Below are 12,731 nucleotides of genomic sequence, written 5' to 3' on the forward strand. Positions count from 1 at the left end.
GACAAACAGGGCCCTTCTTCACATGGTCTTCCATCCTCCAGGAGGTTTGCTTGGGTTTTTTTCATAGGAGTTGCAGAACTCTAAGAGCAATAAGAAAGCAAACCCCAAAGTGCAAGCCCTTTTCAATCTCTGTTTTGTCATGTTTCCAGTCATCCCATGGGCCAGAGCAAGTTTCTGGCCAACTGAGATTTTGTGTGGGAGGAGACTGAAAGACTGTGAAGCAAGAAGGTATGAACAACAGGGCCATTACTATTAATACGGTCTACTCACCACACCTACTCACCTAAACTATGGGCATTTCTAAAGAGTTAATCTTTGGCTCCTCTTCCTGTTTCTTAGACTCTTAAGCTATGGTTCTCATAATCCTTGTGAAGTCTACAGTGTCCTGCAGTTCTTATATTCCTGTAACATCTAGAACACCTTGGTATGAATGTCTTCAAAAATCTATCTTTACAAAATAGATTTTTCTTTTTGCCCAGAATTTTGTATTTCTACATTTCTCCTGGACATTTTCATTGAGATGACTTATTAGTACTTCACATTCAACATGCCTAAAAGTGAACGTATTGTCTTCTTTTCTGTTTCAATCATACCTCCCCCAATAAAAAGTACTTTATGAAATATATATTTCTCTTAATATTTCACATGGTCCCAAATAACATATTTTTTAATCCTCTCCCTTTCTCTTTTCCTACATCTAATTTGTAGTTTTGCCTCTACTATTTACCAGATAAGCATGCTCTTGGATTTATTTAAATTTGAGTTTCAATTTTCTCATCCTAAAAACAATGATAAGAAAACCTGCCTTGCAGGGCTATTATAAAGATTAAATTAGCTCATGTATATAGTTTTGTGTGCTCAGCACATCAAAAGTACTTAAAAATGTTAATTATTTCCTTTCTCCTAAGTCCTCCTGACTTTTCATTGATGAGATTGTTCATATTCCCACTCTCTTTTTTTTTTTAACAGTACCACAATTAGAAATTAAGCGCTGATAACCTCATGCCGCAGACACTTGGTACAACTTCCCTGCTCCTGCCTAGCCTCTCTCTTCTCCATTTCATTCCCACATCATCACTGTCTTCTCAAAACACTGCTTTCCACCATCTATTTCCTATCAGACAACACCCAAACTCTTTAACCTGGCATACACGGTCTTTTCCAAAACCTCGTCCCAACCTCTTTTTCCAGATTTATTTCTCATTGCTCTCTCCATAAATGCTTCAACTAAACTGTACAACTTCCCATTCCCTGAGTATACTTTTACTTCCCTTCCTCCATGTTCAACAATTTGTACTGAACAATTTGTACAGTCCCATCGATAAGCATTGAGTAAAACTGAATGGAACAGTGCTTCTACTACAGGGAGTTTACAATTTCAGGAGGAAGTAGGCTCACCTCCTGAGATTATAAATTCTCTGGAGCACAAACACTGTCTTAAGTAGTTTTCCAGGCATGATACAGGGAACACAAGTATCCTGTCCTCAAAGACTTCACAGTCTCATATGAAAGACAGAAGTTGTACAACTAGCCATTACATAACAAAAGTACAGGCTCCAGAGGCAGGCTAGAAGCAGGCAAATCCCACTAGCATCATTTATTAGCTGTGTAGCCTTGAGCAGTTTACTTAAATTCTCTCAGCTTCAGTATCCTCATCTGTAAACAGAGATAAGAAAAGTATCTACCTCTGCAGGTTGTAATATATAAAGCAATACAAGTGCAGTCATTCTGTATGATGAGTAGCATAATGGTAAATTCTCAGTAAACATCAGTGTTATTTATTATTGCTCTACTAACAAGATATACAAAACCATCAGGAAAACAATTTATGAATTCTTTCTGTGAAGGTTAGGAAGAGCTCCTTGGAAGAGGGTCAGGAGAGCTGAACCCTGAAAGAAAGGTGTGATTTTCCCCAAACGAGGACTTAATCTCTTCTACCTCTGCTCACATTTATCCTTGTATTTGTTTCTTCATTCATCCACTAAAATGTGATTTTTAGGTGCATGGTATGTGACACAGTTGTGCTACTCTATGGCATTCATCAGCCTCTGTCTTTTGCTGGCTGAGAAAGAGAAAAGCAGACCTTGCATCCAGGAGTTGGCCTGGCACTTACAACTAGGTCTGGGTATTCTCTAGTTGAATATAAACAACCCCACAGAATACCAATATCAGACAAGGCCACTCTGTGACCATGATAGATCAAGACAAAAACAAGATCTATCACTCTTAATCATATCTGAACACTCACAAAACATGGAGTTTTCTATTCACAAAAATGACCAAGCATCCACCTGTCTTGGCTAACTAAGTGATGCTGTTTCTTTACCAATTATAGCTTTAATCTCGATCTAGTCTTCCCTCTTTCCAATTATGATTGATACACAATCATACAGTCACTCTCACTTCCTGACAGCAATCAATCCAGAGCAAAGTCTTTCCTCCTTAAACTCTTCCGAAAGTCACAGCCCCAAATCCTCTAATGTGTCCTTTCTCACACACTGTTACTGAGATGCTCCATTGTTGTCCATGGTGTGTGTCCTCCTCCCATAATAAACTACCACAGGTGTGTTCCTGGCAGTCTTTGTCTAATAGGCATTGACATACTTTCTTGGTTTAATAGTCTTACCTCCAGAAATTGTAAAATACTCTGGAGAAAAAGCACTGTCTTATTCATTTTGGTATCTCTCACTGTTCAAAAAACAGTGCCTTTAGCATAGCAAATATACACAAAAAGTTTATTGAATCCCATTGACTCTATCTTCTTCAATGATTAGAGATGCTAAAAAGATTTTGGAGAAAGTGTCCTGAGTCCTACTTCACAGAAATGACAGAGGGTTCCTCCAGAGATGACTTCCTGGCAGTGACTTTGCAAGCAGCACAATTCTGGGGCTTGCAATAATGTCTCTCCTGTAATGGGAATCTTGGTATGTCATAACTAATTTTTAGAAATGGCTAAAAGATATATGTGATATTGGAACAGCATTAGAGTGACAAATCTATTGAATTACTAGCCTTTCATTGGAATTATACAGGATTCTTCTGAATCATCCAAATCATGCTGCCAACTTGCTGTGCAACATTTGTGTTAGTAGAAATGTTTATTTTGAAATAAGATTCTAAATGCCTTTCAAATTAGAAACCTAAAAGTTCTCAGGAATAATATTTCTTGAGTTGCATTCTCATTTTACCCTTAAGAAATCACAAAATTAATGGAAAAATCCTCTAACTGAGAAATATAGTCTGAATTTAAAGGCAGTATAAAATGTCACGAAGAAAAAAGAAAACATGAAATAAAAAAATAAAGAATCTAACACTAATGAAAAACTTTGTAAAAAAAAAAGTGACATTACAAAAAGATATGACACAAAAGATAGTCTATTATAGTATCTGAAATTAGCCAAATAAGCAAGAAGTTGGGTAATACACATCACATGTTCTATGCTTGCATCTATGCATTTTAGCAACATTCTTCTGTTACATTAATCTTCAAAAAACATTCACATAAACTAACTGCTAATGTTGCAGTCTTCAGGAAAATAGCCATAAGGAGGTCTGAAATGTTAGTCAAGCTGCTATTGATCTGCATAACTAGCTTCCGCAGGAAAACTGGCTCAATCCATTCAGTGCTAGGAGGTGCTAGAACTCCCATTAAAAATGGGAGTCAGAGAATGCCGCTGAGAAATTAGTAGCTAATTAGTAAGAAAACTAGTAAAAAGAACATGTAATTATTTTGTTTGGTAATGTTTTGGAATGTAACAGTGAAAATCTACCAATATTCATTAAAGGAGTCAAACTTTCAGCACACACAAACTGAAAAATATTTCACATACATAATAATTTGAAATTATGTATGTTCAGCATAAAAACTGAATTACAACTCTGACCCCACAACATTAATTTTGTAAATTGGGCTTCAGTTTTCTGTCCATTAAAAGCTCAGGGCAGTGATTCCTTTACTTTAAATTAACCACAGTATAGTTTAACATGTATATATGTGATTTTTAGATGTCACTTCAATGAAATACGCAATCAGTTCCTGGCTAGATATTCATTCTACGTTACAAAGAATATTCAAATTAGTCTGTGACCCCCTAAGCATTTCTCCCCTAGGGATGTATTAAAGCCACTAATTTCTAGGAGCCTGGAAATTATGCTATTATGACTATGAGTCAAAGCAGAAATGAGGCAGGGAAAATTCATTGAGAAAAGAATGCAAAACGGCCTAGCCTTCAATGAGGAAGCTCAGTAGATTTTCCTCGTAGGTAAAAAAGCAATTCAGAGAGGAAAATCTGAAGAAAAGAGGTGGCTCTGACAGCTGCCTTTTAAAAGACCTGAGATTGCTAGACAAGAAATCATCATTTAATTATTCATTTACTCACCAACGTTTATGAGTGTTTATTATACACAGGCACCACACTAAGCTCTGGAGCCCAAGGCAATAGCTCCCCTTCCCACCTCCCACATCCAGAGCTTCCAGCCTTACAGAAAATAAATGAGAATAATGACAAACGATGCTAAAGGCTCCGAGCAGGGAGACCTAAAATAGTCTAGGATGTCAGGAAAGTCTTCAGGGAGAAAGGAACAAACAAGGTAAGACTTGAAGGATGAATGAGAGTTGATCAGAAAAAGAACAGGAGGGAGACTTCGCAAGCAGGAGAACAGCCCCCTCTAATGAAGCCCAAAACTGCAGGTGAAGGAGAGTATGGAAGGAAGGTGGAAAGATGCTCGGCGTGTGAGTGCTGTTATAGGGAAAGAATTTTGTGTGCTGAGGCTGGAGTGGGGGTGTACAAAGTATTATCCATTTAGGCAGAGGTATAGGAAGAGCTGCCCAGCTAAATAATAGAAAACATTTCTTAAGCCCTTTTATGTGTCAGGTTCTCTACGGTGCATGCTTTCTGTACAAATAACCTTATTTATGTCACATATTGATCCTATGAGATAGGGGTCATTTTTATTCCTATTTAATATAAATTGCTTAAGATCACACAGCTAAGTCATGACAGAGCCAGATTCAAAATCTGATCTTTGGGGCCCATAGCCTGTGTTTTTAAGCACACCACAGGCCAGATCAAAAAGGGTGACCAGCATTATACCGCAAACAAAACTCTACACCACTAACATTTGGACCTAGTTAAAATATCCACCAGAAGGACCTAAAAATTTCTCTGATTTTTAGTTACCATATAGACTCTCACTGTGGTATTGGCAGTTGGAAAATACAAAGGGAGTTTTCTGAGCTGAAGACCAGACAGTTATTTGAGGCAAAGTCTTGTTTGTTTTTCTTTGGGGAGCCTCAAGACCTAGTATACAGGACATAGTAGTTGCTTAACAATAGTCCTACTTTATCATATAGAAGGTTGTGCCTATTTTGATGTCAGTTTGGTGAAATGCTTGAAAAAGTAACACCAGGATATATCTACAGAGACAAGCTAAGGACTTCAATAAATTCACTTGAACAAAAACAAGCCAATTTGAAAAAACAAACCAATAGAATCTTTTTTTTCCCCAAAGAATGAATTCAATCAAGTCAGAATTTAGCATCTAATCTTTAGGACTGAAACACAGTAGTTTATGAGTTATTTCACTCACATAAAATTTTTTCCATCACTAGTAATTTGTCAAAAACCAGAAAAGAAAAAAATAATCAATACTTTTATTACGAGAAAGTGGTTCTGAATGGCATATTGCAGTTGAAACTTCCAAAGTATTATCAATTTTCCTAGAAAAGATTAAGAATGACTTCTGACTAATTTTAATGACTCCCTATTATGGCACTTCATTGCTTCTCAAAGGTATTTTGAGATGCATGTAGTCAAGTTTTACTGCTATTAATCAACCATTTTAAACTGTTATTAATTACACTTATACTTTACCTGTGATTTTAATGAAGTTGAGTTGGTTCCTCTTTACCTAACTTCTGTAATTTTGCCATTGTTTTATAAAATATATTTAATTTAGCAGTTAATTATCATTTCTATTAAAAATGGTGATATATATAAAATGTATTAAATAACTGAGATAAACATAGTTATATAAACATAAATGTAGTACAGTTACACTAATATAACATTAAGTCACATAACATTATACCTGAAACAACTTTTTACAAATTGCTTTAGCAACATTTTTGTCATATTGTTATTTTATATCAAAGGATAAAGAAAGAAGACTACATTACAATTCTATAAGTAATGCAGTCATTTAATAATAGAGTCTTCTAATTAATCTTGGCATAGAAATATGCTTTTGTTGATTTAAATTATTTGTCTTAAAATTCTTATCTTGGGATTATCCAAAACATTTAATTTGATAAACAGTTGTGTATTCTTACAATGCATTTTACTTATATATGTAAATGTCTTTTTTACTTAGTTTTTTAAACTATAGATCTAAGTATACTTTGTCATAGAGGAGAGAAACTGAAAATGCATTCTTTTCAATTTCTACATATGTGCATTTAGTCTTCCCTGAAAACTAGCACACAAAAAAAGAAATAAATGATCTGGATTAAGAATATTTATGGGACTGCTTGCCCATAGGTGATTTTCTAGTGATTTAAACTACTCAAAGTAGATATGTAAGATTGGTTTGTGAATATTCTGATTTTTTTTTATTAATCAATAATAATTTGAATTTTTAAAACACATTGTCCCTCTATCTTTAAGATTCAAAATCAGGCTTCACACCCCAGCAGAGAAAGAAATCTACTGACATCCCGGCTGAAAATAACTAGGAACACTGTGTACAACTTGTATTGGATAATTATTAAATTCAGCAGTATTCAAATCACCAAATAGTAAAGTTGCAGTTGTATTTTTAGATGGTGGCGTAAAAGAATTCTCTTTCTGAGCATATACTGCTTTATTTCTCCATGCTATTTTCTTCACGCCAAACTGAGGCAGGAGATATCAATAGATGGGCCCTGAACAGCTGGAGTTTGTCCCCTGTGGACAGATACTCCAAGATGAAGAGGAGGAGCAGAGCTACCCAGAGAAGAGACTATATATTTCTCATTCTCGCGGTCAAGGAGACCTTCCCAACTACACATATGCAGAAAGGCTCCTTGGAGGTCAAAAGAGAGTGATGTCAACCTACTCATAGGCCTCTTCGCTGGAATCCATCTTGGCTAAGAGATGTGTGCACACACATGGGAGGACCCTGAGATATACCAAATAGGGACCCAGAACCAGACAAAGCAAGATGATTGGCCAAAGGAAACCTGAAAGAAATGCCCCATATAAGTGATTCAAACTATCAGGAATCTCTCTCTCTGAGTCCGCCCATGTGTCTATCCACACGTACTCTTTTTCCTCCTAATAAACACTTTACTTGTTTCACTACTTTCCATCTTTGTGGGAATTCACTTCTGCAAAGACTTATGGGCCAGGGCCTTGTCACTGGTCATTGGTCTAGTGGCTAGGATTCTCTGCTCTCACTGCCACGGCCTGACTTCAATCGCTGGCCGGGAACCAAAATTCTACTTCGAGCCACTGCAGACGGAGGCCACCCGAGATCAAGACAACAGCAATGACTTTAAGTTAGATAAAATCTTGACCGAACTCTAGTCTGACACAATAAAGAGGAGCCTACTTAGGAAAATATTCCCTAAATTCTAACACTTTTATCCCATAAGCATAAACTAATAACAAACTTACAAGTAACAAGTATTTGTTCTTGCTCCCTTTTTGAAGGCAGCCTATAAAATGGTGAATAGCGAAGGAACTGGAAATAATCTACCATCACATGGCAATAAGAAGAGTAGGAAAATCTTTCCACAAAGTACTCCTGAGCCTAGTCCAATTTAGCGTAAAAAGTGTGAAACCACCTAAAGCATACAAACAATTAGGCAAACAACTTTCAAACTCTTTGTAGATGAATGATGTTTTGTATAAATTATACAATTGCTGATCATTTTGCTTTTCATTAATATATTGCACTACTTGAATTTGTTAAGTAATAAAAACAATGGAATTTAAAGCCACTGCTCTTGGCTCCAAGATTCATATGTAATTTCCATACTATTATTTTCTGGGTGAATTTTACTATTGATATATCTCTAAAAACATTATGAATTTTAAAAGTGCACAGAGAGTTCTGAGTGATCAGAGCCTAAGAGTAAGATTTTTGATGGATTCCGTGTTGAAGATATCACCACAGAAATGTAGGATGGTAGTGACACACAGGAACACTGCTGAGAAAAATTCCAAGAGGAAAGGTCAGGAGTTATGTACAGAGGGAAAAAAAGTATTCTTGGCTATAGACAGCCCCTGAGATTCAAAAAATTGCCGCAATACTTTAGTTGTCTTATTTTGTCTTTGTTACGCAAAAAAGAATCTAAATAAGAGCACTGCGCTTGATCCTGTTACCCAAAACACTATCAGTTTTGAATTGCCTGTCTTCTTTCAATTCACTTGCTCTCCTCAAGCATTTGCGGTTCTGTCAAGTATGAATGTAGCTCAACCACTACATCTGAAACACAAGAGGTCATGTTCCCAGATAATCAAGGAATCTAGAGGTCCAGGAGACCCCAGAGACCTTACAGATGAGGAAATGGAGGGCCTAAGCAGTTTAATGAATTGAATATATTCAAGACTAGTAGATAATGAATTCAAGACTATCAATAGTATAGTATTAATTTAACAGTATACACTACACTGAATAAAAAACATACATAATACCATACCTTACATGGAAATCATTTAATAATGAAAATCATATCATAAATGCACATAACTAAGCATTCAGTGAACAAGTAAAGATACTTCATATAGATTATCACAGAAATAAATGTTCATAAGGTGATTTTCTCATTTGAGAAGTGATCGATTCCATTTGTCAAAACTCTAGATTTCAATTTATTTCTGTCTAGGGGTAAAATAAGACACTTCTTAACATTTATAGGTCCTTGGTGTTGGAAAGAATCTTAAAAGTCCCCCAAACTCCTCTTGTATTTGAATTTGAATTTGGAAAGCAGCAATAATGCACCATGGCTTTTCCTACAGTTTCACTCCCTGGGATGCTGCAGGGATGCTGCAGCTCACATCAAAAGAAAAACCACATTCAAAAATGAGTGAGTCCCCAGAGGTTCCTCTACTAAGGATCCACTCTATAAAATGAGTCCTGAGAGACATTCCCAGTCATGGGTTTCATTGGAACCAGGCACGAACAAGATTCGGGCAAGTAACAGTTCTCATCTCCTTCTCAACCCTCCAGACCCTAAGTGTCCATTGTCAAGACCTTGCTTTATCTATTTTATATTCAACCACCACTAGCATAACCTTGGCCCTCCCCCAACTCCCATGCCACCGCTCCACCTGACACTTGGATGGAAGGATAGATGGATGGATGAACAGATGGATGGATAAGTGCATAAGTACATAAAATTTTCTTCCTTGGTTCCACTACAATTCATAGGATTTATTCAAATATCAGGATAAAGTCTTTATCTCTTTCTCTGGAGAAATGTCATTTTTCTTGTTAAAACTTCCTAAACATCTGTAGCTGGCTAGTTTCTAATCATAATAAAACCCAAAACATATCATAATTTGGGTAGCGTAACTCTGTATCTGGGACTCAAAGAAAAATATCCAATCATGATTTCACTGGGAAAATGTAGCATCTTCTAAATATGACCTTCTACATTAGTTAGCCCTGTGTGCGCTTATCAAAACTGGAGCTGATGCTTCAAAAGTTTAAAGAAAGAGAGAGCTGGACTTTAGATTTGAAAGTGTGGTTTAAGGTAGATCTATGATAAACCTGCAAATGAAATGCAGCTCTGTGTTAAAGTGAGGCATGACCTATTTTACCGCCAAAGAAAAGGTAGCATATTAAATGCACCATTTGTTTATGTTGATGAAAATATACCCAAGGCCTGTGGGTATACAAACTGTAATAGAAGTCATTTCAATAACAATTAACTTCCAGTTTCACTCTCAGCTAGCAGGGGAGGTGTGTTTCAATTAGAAGGTTCTTGCCAGTACTTCCTCATATTTTCTAGGCAGCTCTTTGAAAATCAGTGGGTTTGCGGACAGGTAAGAAGGAAAACCCCTTCGCCACCCTCAGAGAGCTGAGGAATAGAGTGCGTGTACTACTCACGGCTCTGCCTGCAGGCTCTTGTCCTCCGCCACATAGTTGGAAGGAATATAGCCCTGCAGCTGCTGGCCAGAGCCGTCTGCCCTTCTCTCCAAGTGCCTGGCGAACCACCAGCCCTCGTGCGACGTGTCCAGAACTTGGAGCTTGTCGCCCGCGCGGAAGCTCAGGTCCTCTGCAGTCCGAGGCTGGTAATCAAACAGAGCCACAAAGTACTGGCCGGGGACAGGACATCCCTTGGGCTCCGGACCTGGAGGCCGGGGAGGATCAGGGGGGCCGTCCGTCCATGGGTTCGGAATTACCACCGACTTGTCTGTCTCGTGAGACAAGCAGGGGAGACAGGGCTCCAGGTATGTCCGGAGCCTCAGGCAGACGTTACCCATGGCGCCCTTGTGGGGACTGGGGGAGAGGGGCTTCTCCCTCTCCCCTCACTCTCTGCAGATCCACTTTCTCTTCCTCCACCTGGAAACTGAAATCAGCACCAATCCTCCAGGCTTTGCGAGTGTGTACAAAGCCCTGGTTCACAACAGTCCGGCAGACCTGCTTGGAGAGACTCACCGGCTTGCTTTCTGTGGCCGTAACGGCTGCCCCAGAGCAAAACCGGACGGGCGCTGGGCAGCTGCTGGGTGGGAAGGTGCCTTTTCTTCTTGTCTGCTTAGGAATCCCACCACAAAAATAAATGTGAGAGGGCTTTATTTAGGCAAACGGCTGAGAACAGAAAAGAGTCATCTTGCCTCTTGTCCCAAGAAAACGTTACCAAGAGAAGGATGTGAACTCCAGGTAAGATCTCCACCGCTTGCCTTTGCCAGCAGCTCTCTGCCCAGGTCAAGTCCGTGTGTGTGGTTTGGCCAGCCCTGACCCCCACTGCTCTCTGTTTTGCTAATGAATAACCAACCAGCCCAGGCTCCTGCCTTTAACATCCTGAGCTATGAACAGACTGTAATAAATTCTTCTTACTTCCTGGTTCTTTTGTGTCTGTGATCTAAGTGGGATTCCCCTCCTCTGTACCTCTCCCATCTCCCACACCCAAGAGAGGATACCAGCGCCCTCACCAGGGAGCCAAACTCTTAAAGCAGCTGCCAAAATCCATGCCCCGGGACAGACAGCTTAAACCAGGAAGCATTTTGTCCTGCTATGCTACCAGCACAGAAATTAAAGGTAGAGATCTTTTTCTTCCATAAAGATGAGTAGGATTGTTTGGCCACCACGAAGGGAAATAAAAAGGGAAATTTAAGTGTTTGGGTATTTGTTACTGGACAAAAGGGCAATTGGGAAAGAACCGTTGAGTCCCTACCTTTTTTTTTTTCTATCACCGTGAATAGATTTTAATAGACTCAAAATACATTCACAGTCTGGAAAAATACAAGAGCAGCTGACTAAAACGCTGAGAACCTGAAACACTTCATTTTCCCACAGAGATGTAATTTCCCATCCTTCATGTACTTTTTCGGAAACACACAAACACACACACACACACACACACACACACACAAACACTAGGTGACCAGTGGAGAGAAAGAACAGGAGGGCTGCATGTGAGCTCCCATGGTGGCTCCTTCTATTCAGCTTTGACCTCCAGGTCTGCACTAGTTCTTGCTAACTTCGTTGGCCCAGGAACTAATGAAGCCGAGATCAGGACAGCAATCGCGATAGGTGGTGAGTTTTGCTCTACTTCCCCTAGTTCAGGGCAGCTGTCTCACAAATGGGTGCCCTGGATCCCAGCAACACCTAGGCAGTGAGTTTAATCGGGTCAATACAAGACCATTTTCACTAGTAGGGAACACTGCAGACCAGTTTATGATGTGTCGCTTCTTTTCATATAAGACATTAATTAAAAAGTTTCTCTCTTAAAAACAATTTCTCTAAATGTTGCTGGAGCCTTGAACCTGGCTAAGTTAACCCCAGTGCAAACTCAAAATTCCTGTTCTTTGTCAAGCAGCCAGGTATTTTTAGTACTCAGAATAACTGAACTCAAGAAGAAAAAGAAAAGAAAGGCAACTAGAGAACCGTGGCCTTAGCCCCTCCTGCTATTTCCTTGTACTAAAATCAAGCTTTCGTGGTGGACAGATCATACGGTTAAAACAAAATCTCATGTCACACTTCCAGGTTTCTCCAGTTGTGCTCAGAGTCAGAGCAGAAGTACTACTTTGGCAGGAAGGAAAAAAAACAAAAGCTGACCCAGATTTGTTTGTTTGTAATATGGGACTGAAACTATAATCCCAATATAGAACAGAAGGAAAAATAACAATTATATAATATTGAGAAGCCACAAGAATATTTTGTTCCTGACACAGTCTTAATTATAAAAAGTGTAGGATTCTATGAATGCCCCTAAACAGAGACATAGATGCTAAAATCCTTCCAGGGATATCTACATGATTTAGAATATGAAATAAGATTTGGAAGCAACTAGAGAGATTTATTCAAAACCGATTTGTAAGTGGAGTTTAAGACTTCGGAAATTCCAAGGTTCTAAATTCAAATATACTTGCACTGTGGTTATGACAAGGCATTCCAGAAAAAAAGACAGAGTGGCAGACCTGCACAGCACAATCACTGAGCTAGTGAATGAAATTGAAAAAGCAACCAGCCATCCAAAGAGGTCAGGTGAGCAATGGCCTGAGAAACCTGAGGCAAAGGAT

The 12,731-nt window shown here is 38.6% G+C and overlaps 1 protein-coding gene across 1 annotated transcript in view; it reads right to left on the reverse strand.

Annotated features, from left to right (window-relative positions):
• FRK (fyn related Src family tyrosine kinase) overlaps positions 1-10,472 on the reverse strand; it is a 97,976-nt gene extending 87,504 nt beyond the window's left edge. The window contains exon 1 of the mRNA XM_057739072.1: positions 10,096-10,472. Coding sequence (XP_057595055.1) covers positions 10,096-10,472 — 377 coding nt within the window. The remainder of the gene's footprint in view (positions 1-10,095) is intronic.
• Between the last annotated feature and the right edge of the window lie 2,259 nt (positions 10,473-12,731).

This window comes from Hippopotamus amphibius, chromosome 6, assembly GCF_030028045.1.
Source record: "Hippopotamus amphibius kiboko isolate mHipAmp2 chromosome 6, mHipAmp2.hap2, whole genome shotgun sequence".
In the NCBI taxonomy this organism is placed as follows: domain Eukaryota; kingdom Metazoa; phylum Chordata; class Mammalia; order Artiodactyla; family Hippopotamidae; genus Hippopotamus; species Hippopotamus amphibius.